This window comes from Alligator sinensis, unplaced genomic scaffold (assembly GCF_000455745.1).
Source record: "Alligator sinensis unplaced genomic scaffold, ASM45574v1 scaffold87_1, whole genome shotgun sequence".
NCBI lineage: Eukaryota > Metazoa > Chordata > Crocodylia > Alligatoridae > Alligator > Alligator sinensis.
In genome coordinates this window covers 1,205,095-1,226,731 of record NW_005841929.1, presented here as the reverse complement: position 1 = coordinate 1,226,731, position 21,637 = coordinate 1,205,095, and the positions used below count along the sequence as shown (strand labels likewise).

The following is a 21,637-nucleotide window of genomic DNA, read 5'->3' as shown; positions in this document are numbered from 1 at the left end:
TAGGGAAAGCTCAAGAACTTTCCTTCAGGTGAAAGTAGTGGCTCTACTTCTGGCTGCTTGACCAAGTTTCCTGTCAACCCTGATACATGCCAGTCAGTAGGCATAGACCAGCAAGTTATGTGGGAATTTGGAAACAGATTGCCAGTCATTGCACTACAGTGATAGATGAGAAAAGACGGGCAGCGGTGCTTCTGTAACCTTAATTACTTTGCATTTGCTTGCTACTACTGCTTCTAGGAGGGTGATCACATTGAGTGAAGCCCTTGAACAAGTCAACACCTTCCCACCATCTTTTTAGGTTCAACATGCTTCTAGCTGCACATGGTAGATGAACAGCCTGCCTAGCTTACTTGCATGATGTTATTGGTGAATGGTAAGAAGCTTAAGCTACTTTGTGTCTCTGCCCTCCCTCTGCAGAACGAGCCAGGCGGAGGAAGCTTCGAGAAGAGCGGGCTTGGCTGCTGGCCCAGGGGAAGGAGCTTCCCCCAGAACTTTCCCACTTGGATCCCAGTTCCCCTACCAGGGATGAAAGGAGGACCAAGGATCTGTGAGTATCACCAGCTGTTGGGTATGCAGCACATATGTGCACCCACACCCACATAGAATATATATGCAGGAAGAATGTGGCTAGTGAGAGGGAGGCCACGTACAGATATTCACGTCCAGAGTTGCTGCTCTCCCAGGAGAAATCATAAGTGTACAGAACAAAAATAACTGCTCCAGGAGAAGAATAACCCAGGAACAACCCCAGGAGAGTTTCTCCTAGGAGAGCAAATGTTGGTACATGTTCTCTTCTGAGAGAAGGCACAGCAGTTCTCCAGCATCCCATGGTGCTTTTCTCCTGTGCCCCCCCCCCCCGCCCCTCCCCATTTACCTCCCAGACATCCTCCTTCCCACACACAGAGGGAGACCTATTACTTGCTGGACTCTGCTGCTTCAGCCATGCAGAGAGCAGAACACATCCCCTTCACAATCCCCATGTTGTGCTGCAGGGAGACATTGGCTGACCTAGACACTGCTCTGAGTTAACCTATCAGGGCTGCCCTGTGCATTGCTGCTATCTTTCTCTGGGCAGACTGAAGGAGTCTGTAGAGCGTACTGAGAAGCATGCACAGGAGGAAACGCCTGAATACAGTGGCAACACTACACGCTCTCTGCTCCTCAAGGGATCAGCATTTGATTATCTGATCAGGTGCCTGTGGGTAACTTTTTCTACCAGGAAGACAAATCTGGGAGAATTTTTAGATCATTTGAACATATATACAAAGAGAGAGAGTGTGAGAAAATGTGTTTTGGGTAATAGAACAGAGAGGAGTGGGGTTGGATGAACAGCAGATTTTGTGGTGCAGGCAAGAGGGCATCTCTCTGAAGGTGTGCCCATTAATGTGGCAGCCCTGCCTCTGGGGTGGAGGAAAGGTGAGGGATAAGAGCGTGTGCATTCGTTGTGCTTCACATTTTTGCTTCCCATTGCAGCTTTGAATTGGATGATGAGTTCACTGCCATGTACAAAGGTTAGTCTTCTACCCCAGCCTTTTGCTTTGTTAGATTTTAAATAAGTTAATATCTTCTGAGGTTGTGTAATGGCTTGTCTTCCTTTTGTTGCTGCCAGTTCTGGATGTGGTAAAGGCTCACAAGGACTCTTGGCCCTTTTTGGAACCAGTTGATGAATCATATGCTCCAAACTACTACCAAATCATTAAGGTAGGCTGTGTAGTCCAGCCTGGTGGGTCAACTCTTCCATTTTGCTCTTTGGTGACTGGATTAATAGACATCCATTCATTGGATCAGTTGTCTGAAGATCTGTTTTCTCTGTTATGCAGAAGTTCAGGCTACATGAGTCTAATGGTCCTCTCTGGCCTTAAAATCCAGTAGAAAGTTGCCCCATAATAATAATACAGGGTGTAGTGAGACTATCTTTGGGACCTCACTAGTGCTTGTTTTAACTGAACTTGGTGTATTTCAGGCTCCCATGGACATCTCCAGCATGGAGAAGAAGTTGAATGGAGGTCAGTACTGCACCAAGGAGGAGTTTGTGGGTGACATGAAGACCATGTTCAGGAATTGCCTCAAGTACAATGGGGAAGGCAGTGGTAAGAGCAGTGAGAGAAGATTTGTTCTCTCTTGTCAGCAGTTGGTCAGTACAGCCACAGGCCTCTCCCTCTTTGCTATTAGCTGGCTTGTACAAGACTCCAAAACTCTTCCTTTAGGTACTGTCTGGAGGCTGGAGTAAAAAATAGGTGTTCCTAGATACTAAGGCCTAATTCAACAGGGTACTTAAATGCATGAATTGTATACTTTAAATATATGCATTAACTGATTAAAGGGCATCTGCTCACATGTGTAAAGTTCTTCATGTGCTTAAGTATTTGGGCCTAGAATGTTGCATGAACCATTGGGTTCTCTAGTTACTTAGAGCGTTAATTACAAAGAGAAGAGATGTCTTTGTAGGCATCTTTCCTTTTGTGCGTGTGTCTTCTGCGCCGTGGTTGAGTAGCAGGGGATTTTATGGAAGGCAGGAGTTTGCTTTGGAAAACAGAACTGTCTAGCCTCTGGTTGGCATAGGACCAGGTGCCCCATAAGACATAAGCCCCCCTGGGCCTTATGTAGTACAAGTCACACACCACAGGGGCAGGTCTCCTAGGGTCTACCTCCATAGTCACAAAGACAGTCCCTCTGCCTGCCTGGCTTCATGGGCAGCCAGGCCTATTTCCTGAGCTCCCTCCTACCATGCCACCCTCAGAAGCAGGGGCAGGAAACAGAAGCCAGAGGAGAGACTACAGAGGGAGGAAGGATCCAGAGACCTTAGCTGGGAGGAATGAGGAATCGGACCTGAGCAGTGGGAGGAATGGTGGCTGGGCAGTAGCCTATGGGCCATGGGCTGTATGAGGCTCACAGGCTGCCAGTTGGACAGCCCTGTTGTAAAGTAAAACTAAATAAGGAATATCCAGTACATGTAGCTTTTTGGAGGAAATGGTGTTCTTGTTGTCGTCTTTTGCTTCTTGCTACATGGGCCAGTTACTAGGGAGACCCTGATTAGAATCAGCACTCCCCTTTGTGGCAGTTGAAACCAGGTGTGAAGCTGGTGAGAAACATGCAGGTTTGTACTACGGCAATGTTGCACGTTGTCTCACCCATACCTGCATCTGTGGGCTGGATGGGAAAATTCCCTGAAGGGCAGAAGGAACTTAGATTCCTCAGAGGTGGGTTCCAGCTAAGAGAATCCTGTGCTCAGGGGCTGAGAAAAAGATCCATTTTCAGTGGCTGTGTCCTGCAAAAGAAATGTTGAGGTGGTAAAGAGGAAGGAATTAGAATGCATTTTTCACTGACACCTCCTGCATGTCTCTTTATTGACTTCACTGAAGACCAAGAACTTTTTGTGAGCAGAATATTTTATAGAAATAGGACATGTAGGTTGACTGATGCTTGTGTTGTACCTCCTGTGCCCATAAGTCGAGAAGATGTTTAGAAACTGCCTGTAGAAAAAACTTTACATCACCCTTCCCATGTTCTGGGCGTACAGAGCAGGGACTTGGAACAGTCCTTGAATAGTTGTGAATAGAATCGAATTCAATTATGGGTGGGACTTCTATCTGGAGGGGAATAAAATAATTTGTTTGGCACCAATTTATTTGGAATGTGGAGGGTTAACCCTTTTTTCTTACAACACCTTCACCTAACTGACTATTCAGGGCCTGCTTAAAGTTGGGTTTGAGAGTTCACATATTCAGCTATGCAGTCCCTATTAAGGCTGTCCTTGGACATTGGTTTAGTGACAAAGTTAAATGATAACTCAGAGCATAACTGTGTCACTAGTACTACTTGGTAATACCTAGGTCAGGTGTAGGCAACATTTTTTGGCCGTCGCGCTGAAAAACACCACAGTGCCTACCTTGGAAGGTGCTGGAGTGCTGGTATGCCAGAAAAACAAAATGAGGGCAGGAGGTACATGCCAGGATGCCCCTGCTTGTGCCCCTGCTCCCCCCCAGCCTGGGCTGTGTGGCTGTCAGCAGCTACCCAGAGCCAGGGCCAGCTGCAGCCAGGAGGCTCCAAACAGCTGCTCCGGAGCCCTGGCACCAACTCTGTACCCCCCACCCGTGCCTCGGAGCAGGGAGTGGGGGCGGGATATGAGGCAGCACAACCCCAGTCTCTCCCCAGCTCCCAGCACAGAGCTAGTGACTGGGCTGCAGATAGCTGCGCCGGGCTCCACAGCTCTGGCAACTCCATGCTGGCAGCAACTGCGGATGCACCTCGGGGCAGCCTGCGCTACCCTGCTTTCCGCTCTGAGGTGTGCGTGCAGTCGCCACCAGCTTGAAGCTGATGCCGGAGCTGTGGAGCTGTTTGCAGCCTGCCCACTGCTTGCTGCAGCTGCCCGGAGCCCAGGCTGGCTATGAACAGCTGTGCTGGGCTCCAGAGCCCAGTCACCAGCTCTGTGCCGGGAACGGGGGAGACACCAGGGTTGCACTGCCTCTCACCCCTCCCCCACCGCCCGCTCCAAGTTGCACGTGCACGCACCAATACAGAGCTGATACCAGGGCTTCAGAGCCTGGCACAGCTCTTTGCAGCTTCCCAGCTGCAGCTGGCCCCGGCTCTGGGTAGCTGCTGGCAACCCCGGGGCCTGCTCCCAGCAGGCAGCGGAATGCTGCAAGCCCTGCTGGGAGCAGCCCGGGCTCTCGCTGGCAGCAGCTACCCAGAGCTAGGGCTGGCCGTGGCATGCTGAGCAAAATGGCCTCACGTGCCATGCTTGGCACGCGTGCCGGGGGTTGCCAACCCCTGACCTAGGTGTTTCTTGAAGGTATCCAATCCTACTACTGAACAAGTCTGATCTGACTGGTTCCAAAGTCTGTTGAAACTAATCCAAGCTGCCTCATTGAAAACAAAGCTCATCCTTCTTTTTATTTTTCCAGAGAGCTTCTCTGAGGAAAATATTTTGTAGAAACATGAGAAATCGGAGCCACTTGGAATAGGGTTAGTCTTGTCCCACCCCATTGTCTCTCTCCATGAAAATGTTTCTCTACCACTCTTCTTTTGAATGCAGAATACACCAAAATGGCTTACAACTTGGAAAGATGTTTTCACCGAGCGATGATGAAGCACTTCCCTGGTGAGGATGGGGACACAGATGAGGAGTTCTGGATCAGAGAGGATGGGAAGCGAGAGAAGAGGAGTCGTCGGACAGGGCGCTCCAGTGCTGGCAATGTTTGGACCCGATCAAGAGACCATGATGGACCAGGAAGGAGACAGCAACGCTTGGAGAATGGAGGGAAACCACCACCATACCGAGCTACTTCCCGCATTTCTGCTTCCTCCTCATCTTCGTCCTCTTCTTCCTCTGCAGAGGACCCAAGTGGCAACACATCACAGCCCCCTCAAGAAGTGGGCCCTTCCAATGGTCGAGGTTTCCCTCGCCCTCTGCAGTATGGCGGAATGCCCAACCAAGTGCCACATCCTGGTCAGATGGTAAGGGTTGCCTGTTATCTATGAGAATTAACAACTTAATGTGGGGAAGGACAAGAGAATAGAATTTTGTTCCCCTAAGACCCAGTAAAATCCTTGCTGCATGATGAGGACCCATGTAGTTGGACATAGGTCCTCATTTCTGTTGATTTGATCTTCTTGGTTTTAGTTTTTAAAAATGTGTGTTTAACTCTTTTGGTTGCAGAATTAGTCTTTGAAATATGCGTTGGTGTCTTGTCCTCCCGAGTCTGTAGAGGGACAGCTCTAGTGCTTCCCTTTGAGTGTAGGACTGGAAAGGAACTTTTGAGGCATCAAACCAAGTCCTCTGTTTCAGGGGCAACCATATCATATAATCCCTATCAGAAATTTACCAAGATTTATCCAAGGTCCTTCTCCACCTGTCATTTCCAGCTTACAGCTGAAAAACCCCTCGTTGTTAGTCTTTAAGTGCATGCCCCTTGCATTTTGTGCTATTGAATTTAATCTCTTCCTGTTGTTTCAGTCCCTAAGGTCATTTAGTTCTATCTGTACAATATCCCGACCCTTTCCTATGTTAATGATGGCTCCTAACTTGGTGTCATCAACAAATTTCATCAGGGCATGCCTACTTTTTTTCATGGGTCAATAATGTAAATGCCATATTTTTTTTTTTTGTATACAGCATGCCCCAGAATAAAATATGCACTGTGTATTTGAAAAGCAGGATGCAGGAAAAAAGATCTTTCCTTGTAATAAGTAACTGAGTAGCAACAGCTAGAGAGCTGAACCTATTCATTATTCTGCTCCTTGTGAGTTCATGCAGACTTTACTTTCACTTTTGCCCAATAAGTGGCAGAAACTGCTCTTACCGTATTTCTTGCATATGAGGCACACTACAGTTTCCAGTAGCTGGCTTCTGCAGAAATGGTCTGCATGTGAGAAAATATGGTATTTAACTAAATGAGTCCTGTGGCTGATCTGAAAAGAAATCTAGTAGTAGCTACTATTCAGCCTGCTACTGCTCCCTTTTCAACTACACCTGTTGCCATCTTGTTGCCCTACAATTCCTCTGCTGATCTCATGTAGCACAGTCAGATATTTTACTGGAGTCTAGATAAATGCGTTGCTGCTCATGAGTCTTTGATTTTTGACATAGAAGCCAGATAAAGTTAATGTGAGATTTGTTTGTTGGAACACTAGCTCCAGAGGCTGCGATGAAGCATGAAGCCATCAAGCAGTCTTAGAGGGGTCCCTGAACACTCTACTTTCTCAGTTACTGCAGCTTCTGTCACAGTCTGGATGGTCCCCTGGACCCCTAGCCAATGGGCCGTTCTGATCTTTCCATTTGCTTCTAGATAGTTGGAGGGTTGATAAATATATCAAGGCTTACTTTGTGGGATTTGTAATTGGAATGTATGAGAACTTTCTGGTGGTAGAGCCACCAACAGATGGTGTCAACAGATCTTCTCAGAATAAAGGGTCAAATGTATTATATAATCTGAGTGCCTGTTGAATCTGTATGGGCAGAACACCCATCCACAGCTGCAGTCTTGCTCTTCTACAGTCTCATAGAAGTTTCTGGTTTTCCCTCTAGCGGCCAGCAGTGCCAGGAACATTTGGCCCTCTGAGAGGATCAGATCCAGCTAAGCTATATGGATCACCACGAGTACCAGAACCCCATCCTGGAGATCCAGTTCAGCAGCACCAGCACTTTGCTATGCAGGTAAAAAAAGGAAAAATTAACCAAACAAACAAAAACAAAAGGAATCTGAATTTTCTGCATGCAACTTTTCGAATTGTATACATTAATAGAGTGGGTCTAGAGCACTAAGAACTGTGACCTTCCCTGTTGTTCATGGTATACAATTTTTGTAGTTGTGGTTTCCATCTTGTTGCATTCATTGGTTCCATGGGAAAATGGCATCATCTTTCCGGCAGAAGAGCTAACCCATTGCCATGATTCATTGATCCTTTCACCTCTACTTTTTGTGCCTCTCGTAGCTTTCATGTGCCCAGAGGGGAGGTAGCTTTTACTAAACCTGTTCACTTTCTTTTCTTCCCAGCCTCCAGTTGGACTGAATGAACACAGAGGACACAGATTGCCTGCACCTGAGAAGCAGGTGTGTGCAGGACCAACACACATCTCCGCACTGGGGTCACGGCCTGGATCCCTGCAGCTTGGGCAAATGAGTGGCCCACCCCCTGATGCCATGTACCCCCCAGCACAGTTTCAGCAAGGCTTTATCCCTCCAAGGCACAATGGACCTCCCATGAGACCTCCAGAGAGCTCAGAAATCCCCCCTGGCCATATGTACAGACCATATAAATACCTGAATCGAGCACATCCTGCTGTGTGGAATGGAAGCCACAGTGCAGCAAACCAGGCCACCCTGGGGCCAGATGAAAAGCCCCCCATGGGCCCAGGACCTTCTCTGCAGCCCCGTGCTCTTAGTCATATGATGGATCCTCGGGCTATGAGGCTGCCTCTGCCTTCCAGCCAGTGGACTGAGCAATCAAATTTCCTACCTCATGGGGTTCCTCCCTCAGGATATATCAGACCACCTGGTAAAGCCACCAGCCAGAGGATGCAGCAGTCACCGGCCACTGTGTTTGGGGGACCCCCTCAGGTTCAAAGAGGGTGCCAGGGTGGGGATTCCATGATGGACAGTCCAGAGATGATTGCTATGCAGCAGCTGTCATCCCGGGTGTGCCCACCGGGTGTGCCTTACCACCCTCGTCAGCCTCCTCCCCCACACCTGCCTGGGCCTTTCCCACAGCTGGCCCACGTGGCATCAGCCAATGTGCAGCCCCCAAAGCCAGTGTTGGGTAATGGAAATGCTCAGGATGCCAGTCAGACAGCAGAGCCGGAGAGCAACCAAGGTAATTGGAGTGGGAATGCATGCTTGTTGACCTGGTGCAGTGCACAGCCATTGCCAGGGTCATTTATCTTTTCTTGACCATGGCTATTTCCCACACCTCCTTGCCTGGCCTCTGCTCACTCACCCAGAGGCCCCCCAGGCCACTACACAGCCACACACATTTTTGATAGACTGCCTGTCTTGTTGATCAATAAGTTTTCTTAAAGGAAAAACTGCTCTGCTTTTCTCAGGACAGGCCACCTTTGTCACCTAGAAGAAACTGAAAGAGCTAGTAGGATTATTTGTATGTCATTAGACTCAGCATTCATGAATCTAGTACTGCAGGTGCTGTTGGGCTTGCAAAGCAATGTCACTGTGATAAGCTCAGTGCTGTAGTCCCACACAAAAATTAAAAACCAACTTCCACACAATTTATTCTTAATGCATTTTGAGACCAAGCTCAATGCTCTGTTAAATATTATTGGGTTTTTTATCTATATATGACAGGGGTGTCTATCTCATCCAGCCCCATGAGGTAGATGAGGGGCATGGGACCAGTCAGTAGAATCAGTCTAGCCCACGGAATGGCCACACATGCCAGAACCAGCCTGCAGGGGCATGGGTACCACATGCAGCATTTGCCCTGGACTGGTCCCATGTGCTGCTTGCAGTGCACATGCTGGCTCCAGTACTCCACACCACATGCAGTATCAGCCCTGGCCCTATGTGGGGCATGCAGTACGTGAAGCCTGTCAGGGCGCATGCTTTATATGGTATATGAGGCCAGTCTGGAGTGCATGCTGCATGTGCTGCCTGTGATGGACCAGCCCTATATGCTGGCCCCACCATCCAGGGCTGATCTGTGGTCCCAGTCCAGGCGGACTCTTGACCCAGCTTGCAGGGCCAGTCTGGCATGGGCACCACATGCAGCACAAACCCGTGACTGGCCCCATGCACTGTGTGCAGTATGCACTGGCTCTAGCCTCTGCATGCTGCTTGCATGGGCCCCAGATAATTTCTGTATAGATCAAGATATAGATATCTGTATGTATATCTATTTCTCAGGGGTGTCAGAGATGGGGCCAACACGAGCCCTATCATTCAGCCCTTAGTGCTTCCTGTGGGTCTCAGAGTGGTGCACAGAATACAGCATGCTCTGACCCCAGTCCCACACAGAACCCACCTGGTGTGGGCTGTACATGGTACATGTGTGGGCCAGTCTGGGACATATGTTGTATGCATGGTTATATACACATAGTTTGGATGAAATCTAAGATTACCAAGTTATTAAAACTAGAGGTGCACTAATAAATCGGTCCCATATTGGATTGGCACCTATATAGGGAAAATTGACAGTATCGGAAATTGGCTTTTTTGCCTGATGTGGCCAATAATGTGGCCGATAAATGGTCCCGTGCATGCTCACAGCTGCAGCATGCATGTGGTCAGGAGCGCAGCCCAACGGCTTGAAGAGCAGCATTGGCTGGTAAGTCTATTGTGGGGGGAGGAAAGAGGGGTGGTAGGGGCAGATTGAGGCCTCTGCAGTGAAGGAGGGAGTGGGGCAGGCACTGCTCGGCCAGGGTGGGGTAGGCACAGGATGGAGCTGCCAGATGCTTGTCTGGGGGGCATGTGGGAATGGGGGCCCCCCTGCCACTGTGCGCACCCTGGGATACGTGCTCCCAGATCTGTGCGCGGGGCGGGGCAGGGTGGGCTGTTGCTGTGGGCTGCCTGGCAGAGGTGTTGGGCCAGGGTGGCACTGGGCTCTTCCTAGTGGGGAGGGGCTGGGCCAGGCTGTGCTCAGGGTGCACGGTGGCAGCACTGGGAGGAGGGGTCTATGGTGAATTTTGGGGTGGCTGCAGCCCCCCCGGAGCTCCCTCCCAGTGCTGCTGCTGCCGCTGCTCACACCCAGCACAACCTGGCCTAGCCCCCCTGCCAGGAAGAGCTCAGCACAGCCCCAACCCCAGCCTGCAGCGGTAGCCTGCCCCACCCCGCGTGCAGATCCAGGTGCAGCCCCTCCACCTCCATGACCTCCTAGGGTGCATGCAGCGGTGGGAGTACCCCCTCCCCATGCCCTTCAGACAAGCTACTCACGGCTCTGTCCCACGTCTGCCCTGCTGTGGCTGAGTAGCACCTGCCCCAGCCCCACTCCCTCCCCCACCATGGGGACCTGGATCTGCCCCCCTATACCTCTTCCCTTCCCCCACACCAGACTTACCAGCCCAACGCTGGTCTCCAAGCTGCCCAGCTGCATAACTGTATGGCCGATATGGCTCCTTAAAAGTCAGCCATTGGTATTGGTCCAAAAAATCTCTATCAGGACACCCTTAATTAAAACAGATCGATTCTGACTTGGGTTCTAGGCATTATCACTGTATAAATGTAGTATGCAACATTTCCAGAGATTACCTGGAATTTATGTGAAAGTTGGTTCTTCAGAGAGCTGAATTGAATGCTGAATTTTCACAGCATTGACATGCGTTTCCAGTGCATCACTTAAGGCTTTTCTGTCCAGAGTCTACTCTAATTGTATTCAAACAGGATTCATATACAGTACTGAGAATATTAATGGGTTGGTGGCTGGCGGCCACGATTAAGCCACTGACCTACAAAACGGTGACAGTTATCAGGAAACAGCCAAGATCAGATGTGAAGACGGTTACTTAAAGAAATTACTAAGTACAGTTCTTTGACTGTGTGTTAGTGAGTGTCCCGCTTTAGGTGTCCTTTGAATAACAAGAGGCTGTCAGGGCTGTACCAATGTCTTGTGTCTCTGTTTCCCTGCAAGATGGCAGCAAAATTAAATCTGGACAACCTCCAGCTATTTGTAGCATTTGCTAATCCAGCCTTCATTGTGAATTTCTTGAAGAATTCATTCTTCTCATCTTAAAAATAAAACAAAAAACCCACAAAAAACAAGCAAGCAAACATTCTATCCAGCTGGACTTTCACAAAGTAAGGAAGAGTGATGAATTTGACAAGCTCCTGCACTGCAGAGTCTGGTGCCTAGCACAACTGCCATAGAGTGGCAGACTCAAAACCACTGGGATTTAAACTCTTCCCTAATCTGTGTCGGATTCATTCCTCTTGCAGATGGGCACAGCTGCTGCTGCGTCTGCCTGGGGGGAATCACGTCTTGGATGGAAATGCAGTTTGTTGCTTTTTTTCCTTTGGGACTTGTAAGTCCAGATATGTTAGTCTCAAACTGCCTCTGTTAGAGCAGTCTGTGAGAGTTGCTTCTGACCCAGATGAAATGGCAACTGCCAAACTGGAGGCAGAAAAATCGTCCCCAGCTGGTGTCTTCTCATGCAAACACTCCGTGCCAGATTTCCTGAAACACTTGTCAAGAACCCTAAGTACAGCCAAGCAAAAAGGACGCTGGCAAAATTCAGCCACTTCTGCCCCTCTTGGGTTTCATAAAGAGACTCTGCACATCTCTGCCCATGATAATCAAGGTGGCAAAGGTACAAGAAAAATCCAGGGGTATGAAGGATTCTTCTCATATGGGGTGCAAGATTTATTCTTCCACCTTACCACAACTCCATATTGTGACCTCTCAGGCCCTGTTTGTGAAATGCTGTTTTCTCACATGGAAGTGTGTAGCCTCCTTTCTATCTAAAGCAGGGAGGATGTGAGAAAACATAAACAAAGGCTAGATAGTCTTCAAGTATGATATATGGGGTAGATGACATTGCTTTGAGATGGGCTTGCCTGTCTTTGAGCATCCAGCATCCCAGAAGGAGTTTAGTGAACCACAGAGGACCTGTTGTTTGAAGGGATGGAGCTCTGCAGCAGTCAAAAAGATGAACTGGCCAACAGGCCCAAAATTTCTAGGGCTGTGCTGTGATCACAAGCCATAACAGCATCTAGCTCCAATGAAACTGAGGACACCCTACTATTTGTTGTCTCAACAATGGGCACATCCTGGAGGCATCTGTCTGCTTCCTCTGCTGTGCACCTGGCACCGTCCCATCAGCAGCAGGTTTGATGAAAACATTGGGACATAGAGACTAGATTGGCCGCAGTATACTAACGATGGCTTCAGAAAGTCATGTATGAATGTCTAGAAAGTAACAAACTTTCAAAATATGGAAGAAAGCTAAAGTTATTGCTGTCCTGAAGCCCAGTAAACCACCCGAGGATCCAAAGAGCTACCAATTCATCTCCATACTCGGTGTTACATACAAACTCATTGCATGCATAATCCTGAATAGAACAGAGAACATCATTGATCCCCAGCTCTCAAAAGAACAAGCTGGCTTTCGGAAAAAGCAGTGTATATTGACCAAGTTACGTTACTTATATCTGACATACAAAACAGATTTGAAACGAGGCAGAAAGCAATCGCAGTCTTTATCAACCTTACAGCCCCCTCTTATACTGTATGGCACCAAAGCCTCAAATATAAACTGCACTCTATGATACCTTGCTGCAAGCTATGCACTTTCATCATGAATGCAATCTCCAACCAAACTCACTACTAGCCAAGGAGAAAAAAGTGGAGTATGAACTCTGAAGATTGGAGTCCCTCCAGGGTGCTAGCACCGATACTTTTCAATGCATATATCTCAGACTTTACCTTTCCAGCATCTGAGTGATGTATGTACTCTAACTATGTTGCCATAGTAGCCTATGGAATTGAGGTTACAGAACTGCAAAAGATACCAGGTACTGACATGAAACTTATAGCTGCCTATTTCCACAAGTGGCACTTAATGTTGAGCATCAGTAAATTTAATATCATCATTCTTCCACCTGGACAATCATTTAGCCAAGAGAACACAGACTGTCAGAGTAGGCAACCACATCCTTCCCCCAGAGCATACCCCAATCTGTCTAGGAGTCTGTCTAGTTAGACTGTTCCCTTACCTGTAGACACCACATTCAGAAGATCATCAGTAAAGTCTGCGTGGGTAACTGCTTTAAGATGTTTAGCCAGCACATGATGTGGTGCCAATTTCAAAGGGCTCAGAACCACCTCACTCGCAGTGGTATATGTCCCAGCAGAATATTACGTTTCTGTATGGTGCAATATTTGTCATGCTAAAAAAACTCAACACAGTACTTAATAGTGAATTGAGACTCATAACGGGCTGTCCAACCTGCATGCACACAGATATACTCCCTGTATTCTTGGGCATTAGATCAAGTGATATAAGAAGATACTAACATCATTACTGGCAATAGAGGCAGCAGATGACAAAAATCACCTGCTGCATCAGCTGTTAACTGAAGACCCAAACAGATGGAGGCTTAGGAGGCTTAAAAGTCATAAACCATTTATACATGAAGCCCACAAACTTCTGGAAGAGATTGGGGATGCTGAACCAAACCTATGGGCAGCAACAGAATGGGCCAACCACTAGGAAAGATCAGGCCTATTCCTACAACATTTTATACCAACACCATACAAGTCCCCCATTGGGCACAGTCTCGACAGAGAAGCATGGGTCAAGCTAAACAGACTGAGATCTGGATATGGACACTTCAGAAAAACATTTTACAAGATGAACATCTTGGATAGCCCCCTGTATGAATGTGATAGCAAACAGCATAGCACTTAATGAAAAGTTTTACAAATGCCCAGACAGGGCGATGGAATCCACACATTGAGTGATAATACCAGACAGAGATTTGGCTCATAGATTTGGAAGTTGATATCTGTTGCTAAATGGGTAGTGTTCTGCACTTTCAGTTTTTATTTAAAAAAAAAACAAAACAAAAAAACGGGAATTTTTCGGGGTTTATCTTTAAAACATAAAAAATGGGATGAAATCAGGATAAAAGGAAGAAAAGGAAACAAAATCAGGGAAAAATTGGCAGTGAGGGAGGGAGGAAGTAAGGCTGGGACTAGGGAAGGGGGAGGGGTGCAGTGCAGCCCATTGGCTGCTCCCAGGGCTGCAGTAGGGAGCAAAGCATAGGGAGCTGTCGGGGGAGGGGTGGCTCTTCTATGCGCCCCCTGGGAGGGCTTGCGGGTCAGGGGGCCTGTGATGGGGCTCTTCCCAGGGGGTGTGCACCCCTGGATCAGCAACAGGAAGCACATGGTGTCACACCCTGCCTTTCTTCCCTGGCTGCGTTTGTGCCCCTCCTACCTGCTGCAGCAGCTCGTGGGCTGCCCTGGCATTTGTGGGGGGAGTGTCATGTGGCTGGATGTGGTGGAGGAGGGGGGACGTGACCCTGGCACCCCCCGCCCTGCCCAGAGTCGGAGCTGGGAGCCCCGTGCTCCCAGGCAGCGGCTCCGGCCTGACACAGGCCTGTGCAGAGTGACTGGGTGCAGTGCCCCTTTGCAGGGAGTGAGGCCAGGCTCCAGTCACCCTCCCCCAGCCCCCGCACATCCACCACCACCCACCCTCCTGCCCCCCACTCCGCATGCAGCTGCTGCCGCCACCTACCTCTGGCCGGAAACCTGTGCCTCAAGTAACTGGCACTGTGGCACTTTTAGCTTACCAGCACCACCCATTTTTCAGTTCAAATCCCTGTTAACCGTACTTAACACCAAGGCCATTCCTCATACATGCCAGTTAACAGGGGTTTGAACTGAAAAACGGGTGTAAATCAGTGAAAACTGAATGATTTTATGAAATTCCCTGATTTTTTTATTTTTTTTATTTTTTTTTAGATTCCATAGACATTAGGGCTGGAAGGGATCTCTGGAGATCATTAAGTCCAGCCCCCTGCCCCAGGGACAGGAAGTCAGCTAGGGTCAAAGGATCCCAGCAAGATAAGCGTCCAAGCGCTTCTTAAAGGAGTCCAGAGTAGGTGCTTGCACCACCTCTGGAGGGAGCCTGTTCCAGGTCTTGGTGGCTCGGATAGTAAAAACGTTTTTCCTTTTATCCAGCCTAAAATGGTCTTGGAGGAGTTTGTGACCGTTGGTCCTTGTCTTCCCTTGGGGCGCTCTGGTGAACAGGCGTTCCCCCAGATCCTGATGCACACCCCTAATGGATGTGTCAGTGAAAATCGGTAAAAACTGAGAATGCGGAACACTACCTATGAAAGAGAGAGTGCACAGATCTGCTTCGATGTAGCTTGTCCCCACTCACCCAAGCCCTTGCTGCAGTGGCCCCGGGAATGGGTGGTGCCAGCTGCCTGCAGCTGTGTTGCACCCCGACCCCCCCAGGGTTCCACTTGTCTCCACTCACCCCACCTCCTGCTGCAGCAGCCCCAGGAGCAGCCTGCACCATGGCACAGGGCAGCCCAGGGCCTGGGGGGGAGTGGCACGTGGCCAGACACAGAGAGGGAGGGACAACCCAACCCCAGCACCAGCACCTCCTGCCTGCGGTCATAGCCAGGAGCCCCACGCCCCTGGGCAGTGGCTCCAGCCCTGCAAGCCTATGCGGATTAGCTGTGTGCAGCACCTGCTAGAGGGAGCGAGGCTGGGCTCTCCTGCTTGCCCCACCTGGTAAGGCTCCCAGCATGCGGGGCAGGGCCACAGCTGGAGCCACCAGGTTGCAGCTGGAACCCACCTGCCCCAGGAACAATTCCTGTGGCCTCTCCTGCCCAGGGTCAGAGCCGGGAGCCCCGAACCCCCAGGCAATGGCTCCAGCCACCCTTCCTGGGCCCCCTCATGGCCACCGACCCTTTCTCCATGTGTGGCTGCTGCCCTCTCTCCCCCACATCTGACCGGAAACCTGTGCCTCAGGTAACCAGCACTTTTAGCTTACCAGCACCTCTCAGCCATTCCCCACTCATGCCAGTAAACAGGGATTTTACTGTAGCTGGTAAAATTCAGTGAACTGAAAAACAGGTGTAAATCAGTAAAAAATGAATAACTTCAATAAAAAAATCAGGAAACTTATTGGCAAAAATCAGTAAAAATTGGAAATGTGGAACATTATGGATAAATGAGAAGGCTGCACCTGCCCATCGCCCCTCTGCTGGGTAGTTATTAAGCCAGTGGCTGGTGGCCATGGTGCCACCAGATGACTGCTGAGGAAGTTTTTTGGATTATTGCTAATTCCTGGGAAGTGAGGAGCTATCAATCAGATACCTGCTGTGAATGATTTTTGTGTGGGTTCTTCATACAGCCAATCCATCATTTTTGAGGGAGGACTCATGACAAGTTTGTTTGCCACCAAGGACAACACTCAAATATGAGAGTGCAACTGAAAAAGGAATCTTTCCTAACAGGTCTAGACGTTTCTGACATGAAGCAAGAAAACCATTACAGGAAAGGCTCGGTCCTCAAAATGGAGGAGATTCTTGGTGAGAGCAGTCCAACCACAACCTGGACCCAACATAGGCTCAGACGCAAAAGGTCCTTGCTTTCTTACCACACTTTCATTCTGGACTGCTGTTCAGCTCTAGTTAAAGTTAATTTTGATAGAATTTGGGCTCTTTACCCTCCTGTGCAATTGTATGTGGTCTTCTACCTGACAGCATCACTGTTTCTCACACGGCTGTTGCACATTTGTCTACTGACTATGGAACTTACTTTTGTTTGGGACCTTGATGTGTTTCTCCTGAATCTCCTGGTGTTTCCTTTGAAACTTTTTTTTCAGAATGATTGATAGGTTCTCTCACTATCAACTTTTTCTGGTGGCCAGCTGTGGTTGGAAGAGTGAAAGAACTTCAGGCAGTCATGGTTGAAGATCCCTAAATAACTACGCAGAGTCGACGCAATGTTGAAACCTCAGTGCGTGTTCCATCCTGAGGAGGTGGTTGAATTTCATTTAAAAGCAGTTTGCCTCTCTACTTCCCAATTCCTGTTGTGCTCTAGGAGAGAAGTTACACAGTCTAGATGTCTCTATAGCCTTGTTGTATTACAGGGATGGAACTGAAACCATTCAAATGGTCTCTAGGCTTGTTGATAGCCAGCCTGGCCATTCAAAAGGTCAAGTCATTTCATTACAGGAATATCCAGCTTGATACAACAGTCCATCTCAATCTGGTTAGCAGTTGTGTACCACTTCCTCCATCCCTAGATGTTAAGGCTCACTCCACCAGAGCACAACATATTCTGGTTTCTTCAGAAATATTCCAGTGTCCAGAATGTGGAAATCAGCATCACGGAATAAGCCATTTTGGGATGTTACATATTTTTTGCACAATTGGGCCCCTGAAAGCTCTCTTATAGCCATGCCATGGCACACGTGCATGGCTGTGGAGTGCTTTTATAAATTCATAGGTTGTAAGGGGCTGGAAGGGACTGTGGAAGATCATCAGATCCAGCCCCCTGCACTAGACAGGAAAGACAACTGGGGTCCGGTGACCCCAGCAAGGTGGGCGTCCAGTCTCCTCTTGAAGATTTCCAGGGTAGGTGATTGCACCACCTCTGGAGGGAGCTTATTCCACAGTCTGGACACCCTGACTGCGAAGAAGTGTTTCCTGTTGTTAAGCCTGAAACAGTCTTCCAGGAGTTTGTTGCCATTACTCCTGGCTTTCCCCAAGGGTGCCCTGGCAAACAGTTGTTTGCTAAGCCCTTGATGTATTCCCCTGATACAGCTGATTGCACAAAAAAATTAACCCTCCTGTGGCAGGGTACTGTGTGCGCCTGCCACTTTAAGGGCCTGGAGCTGGCAGCTGCCAGGTGCCTGATGAGGGCAGCCATTTTGGATCTGGGGCTGCCCATATAAACAGGGCAGCTTGGCTGCTGGAGGCCAGGCAGCAACATTGCCTGGCTGCAGGTATCATCTGGAGGTAAGGGAGGAGCCGTAGGGGATGGTCAGGAGGCTCCTGGTTCTGGGTACGACCTAAAACTGCACCCTGCCGGGAGTGGATGGCCTGGTGGGGCTCTCAGTGGCACGGGAGCCCCCAGGAAATGCCAGGCCAGTTACCACCCTGGTGAAGGCGGGTTGGGGCTCCTTAACCCCTAGCCCCCACAACCTGGTGGGTTACCCCTTGTTTGGAGGGTCCGGAGGGTGGACCCCAGAGAGAGAAAAAAGGCCATAGACTCAGGCCTGTCCGGACTTCCCCTGACTGGTCCATGCTGGGGCCAGGACTGGAAGAGTCAAAGGGCTGGGGGCCCACCGCGAGGGACGCCCAAGAGCTGCGGGTCTGGGGTCCCAACTGGCCTGGAGGTGGGCCAGGGCTAGAGAGCTGAAGGTCCTGGGGGGGGCACCACACCCAAAGGGGAAGCAGTTCAGGGAGCTATGCTGCCCGGTATGAAGGCGGATGATACTGCCTGAGGAGAGGAATCCAGGTGGGGTTCAATTAGGAGGATTCTGGGGCCCTGAGTGGGGGCCGGCGATAATGATAACATCGAGATGCCATCTGTGAGCCTTGGGCTGCAGTGTAGGGGAGGAAAGGAGCCGCAGATAGCGCCCCCTGGCATTGGGGCAGGAAATGGGCAGCCTCCCACTTAATTACATCATTAACTAATTCTAGCAAGGCATGGCGGGCGAGAAGGTGGGCAGTTAGCCCAGAAACAGGTGGGCGGGCCACAGTGAGATCAGCCCGGAGTAGGCCCCCTGTTACATCTCCTCTAATGAGGTATTAGATGAAGGCCCTCCGCTTTAGAGCACCTTTTCCCTAGGGTTAATTTTTTGCATGTTACAGGCTAGGCTGGCAGTGGGGAAGGGGGAGACAGAGGGATGGAGTAGCCCCGGAGCTGCTGGCTGGGGTTTGCTGCCTGGTTGGAACCGCAGACACATGCTTAAGTATCCTTGGAGCTGTACAAGCAAAATTCCATAACAAGGGGGAGAAAAAACCCCAAAAACAAAACAACCACCTCTCTGTACTTTTCTGGCGTAGCAAGCAATGTAAGTGGTGTTGGGGCTGCAAAAGAAGGGGTTGGGTGGCAGGAGGGAGAAAGCAGTCCTAAAGTTGTGAAGTCAAACAGCGATGAGTCTCTTTCACCCCCACCTCTCTCTTTCTTCTTTCCACTTCTTTTGCAGCAGCACCCCCTCCTGGAGGGGAAGAGAAGGGTCACTGCATCAGTGTTGCAGAAGGGATGTACCCCAAACTGCTACCTCATTCCAAACCCACCCTGCAGATGGACTGTACCAGACGGAGCTTGATGCAAGATGGGGAGGGTGATAACTCTGGAACTAAAATTGACCCGAAGGCAACACAGAGCAAGAGTGCCTGGCCAGCAGACAGCACCTACAGTGGCCCAGCAGGCCAGGGATGTGTGAGGGACATTGTGACAGCCTCTGAGAGAGGGCCTGTGCCTGAGAATGGGGCTCTCGGTGAAGGGTCCTCCGGTGGCACTGAGGGAAAAGGACTGGCTGTTAGCATCCTGGAGAAGCCCCTCTGCAGTGCGGGGAAGACTTTGCCAGAAGCGGCTGTGCCTTGTATGGGACAGAGCACCAGTACTCCTGGTGTGGATGGAGGCTCTGTGGGTGGGGCTACAAATCAGTTTCCTCCCCTCTACATGCCGGGCTTGGAGTATCCAAATTCAACGGCACGTTACCATATCAATCCAGGACTCCAGGGGTTCAACCCTGTGATGGGGGGGAAGCATCCCACCCCTGTGTCCCATCCACAACACTTTCCAGCTCGGGGCTTTCAGTCTAGTAACACCCACCCTAGTGTCTTTCCCCGGTATCGCCACCATCAGGGAATGCCATACCCCTATCAGCCACAACCTCCACCTTCCTACCACCACTACCAACGCCCTCCTTACTATACTTGCCCACAAGGCTACTCGGACTGGCAGAGCCCTCTCCATCCCCAGGCCAGCCCTAGTGGGCATCCACCCAGCCATCCAGCTCTGCCCAGGCCTGCCTTCTCTGACAGAGGGAACATGGATAGTCTAGATGGCTCTGAAGCATTGAGCACTGCCCTGGTCTCCCCAAACCGAATGGACATGGCAAGCGCCAAAGAGGTTCCTCCAAGTGATGGGCAGGATCCAGGGCCAGAAGATGAGAAGTCAGAAGACTCCCAGGAAAGGCCAGAGAGTCCCAAAGAGTTTCTTGATTTGGACAACCACAATGCAGCCACCAAGAGACAGAGCTCAGTGGCAGCAGGGGAGTTTCTGTATGGGGCTCCCCCTCCACCTCTGAGTTCTGGGATTGGATTTGGTCCATCTGCTTTCCCTCCCCATGGGGTGATGCTACAGTCTGGGTCTCCTTATGCATCTCGGCATCCAGCCAGTCACTTCCCACCCAGGGCCTATGGATCACCAGTAAATGCTCACCTATCTCATCATCCTGCCACTGGCCAGGCCAATGGCCTATCTCAGGAGGGACCCCTGTATCGCTGCCGGGAAGAGAACATGGGTCACTTTCAGGCCTTACTGATGGAACAGAGAGGTAGTGGAAGTGGCATGGGGGGACCACCCCAGAACATGTATAGACCACCGGGGTAAGATGTTTTCCACAAGAATGAGAGACAAAAAGGGGGTTGTGATGCATGATCACTAGTTCCAGGGGAAAAAAATCACATTTGTAATCTCTTGTTTAAAAGGAAAAACAAATGGTCAGGCTTGGTCTGATGATATGTCTGCCAAATTTTGGGGGAATTTAATGGTAGCTTTTTAAAGCATACAGTAATAATAACGAGGAAGACCTGCTTAGGTTATCCAGTTCTACATGTCTTCTCAGCAGACGTTGAGAGGCTCAGCGTTATGCAGTCTCATAATGGAGAAGCAGCAGTAGCAGCCTATAATATAAAGTTACAGCTAACTTCCTGTTGTTGTAAACTCCATGTTTCTTTCAGATTTGCTCCCTTTCCTCCCCTCTACATTGCCACCCTAAATTTCCATCAAGAGAAAGTCTCCTTTTTATTTCCTCATATATCCAAAATGAATTGACCTTTGTGCTCTTGCTGAGAAGTGCATTAGTGAGGGAATTAAGAAACAGTTATTTCTCTGTGTATAGAGTATCATAGAAAGTTAGGGTTGGAAGGATCTTCAGGAGGTGATCTAGTCCAACGCCCTGCTCAAAGTAGGGCAATCTCCAACTAGATCATCCCAGCCAAATCTTTGTCTAGCTGGGTTTTGAAAACATTCAAGGATGGAGCTTCCACCCCCTCTTTGGGTAATCTGTTCTAGTGTTTTACTACCCTCCTAGTGAGAAAATTCTTCCTAATATCTAACCTAAACTTCCCTTGCTGCAACTTGAGACAATTGCTCCTTGCTCTGTCATCTGCCACCACTGAGAACAATCTAGCCTCCATCCTCTTTCAAACCTTCCTTCAGGTAGTTGAAGGCTGCTATTAAATCCCCTTTCAGTCTTCTCTTCTCTAGACTAAATAAGCCCAGTTCCCTCAGTCTTTCCTCATAAGTCATGTCTCCCAGCCCCCTTATCTTTTTTGTTGCCCTCACTGGACTCTCTCCAATTTGTCCACATCCTTTCTGTAGTGGAGTGCCCAAAACTGAGCACAGTACTCTAGATGTGGCCTTACCGGTGCTGAATAGAGGGGAATAATCACTTCCCAAGACCTACTGGCAACACACCTACCAATGCAGC

General features: G+C 49.5%; 1 protein-coding gene across 5 annotated transcripts in view; it reads left to right on the top strand.

The window, feature by feature from the left end:
* The window catches only part of LOC102381708 (cat eye syndrome critical region protein 2), a 140,738-nt gene that overhangs the window by 106,239 nt on the left and 12,862 nt on the right, over positions 1-21,637 (top strand). For 3 of the 5 annotated variants that reach the window (XM_025198811.1, XM_025198816.1, XM_025198814.1), the window contains 8 exons: positions 418-547; positions 1,474-1,511; positions 1,610-1,701; positions 1,964-2,090; positions 5,036-5,457; positions 7,028-7,156; positions 7,497-8,313; positions 19,121-20,531. In XM_025198811.1, coding sequence (XP_025054596.1) covers positions 418-547; positions 1,474-1,511; positions 1,610-1,701; positions 1,964-2,090; positions 5,036-5,457; positions 7,028-7,156; positions 7,497-8,313; positions 19,121-20,531 — 3,166 coding nt within the window. The remainder of the gene's footprint in view (positions 1-417; positions 548-1,473; positions 1,512-1,609; positions 1,702-1,963; positions 2,091-5,035; positions 5,458-7,027; positions 7,157-7,496; positions 8,314-19,120; positions 20,532-21,637) is intronic. The other 2 variants (XM_025198813.1, XM_025198812.1) reach the window with 2 other exon arrangements.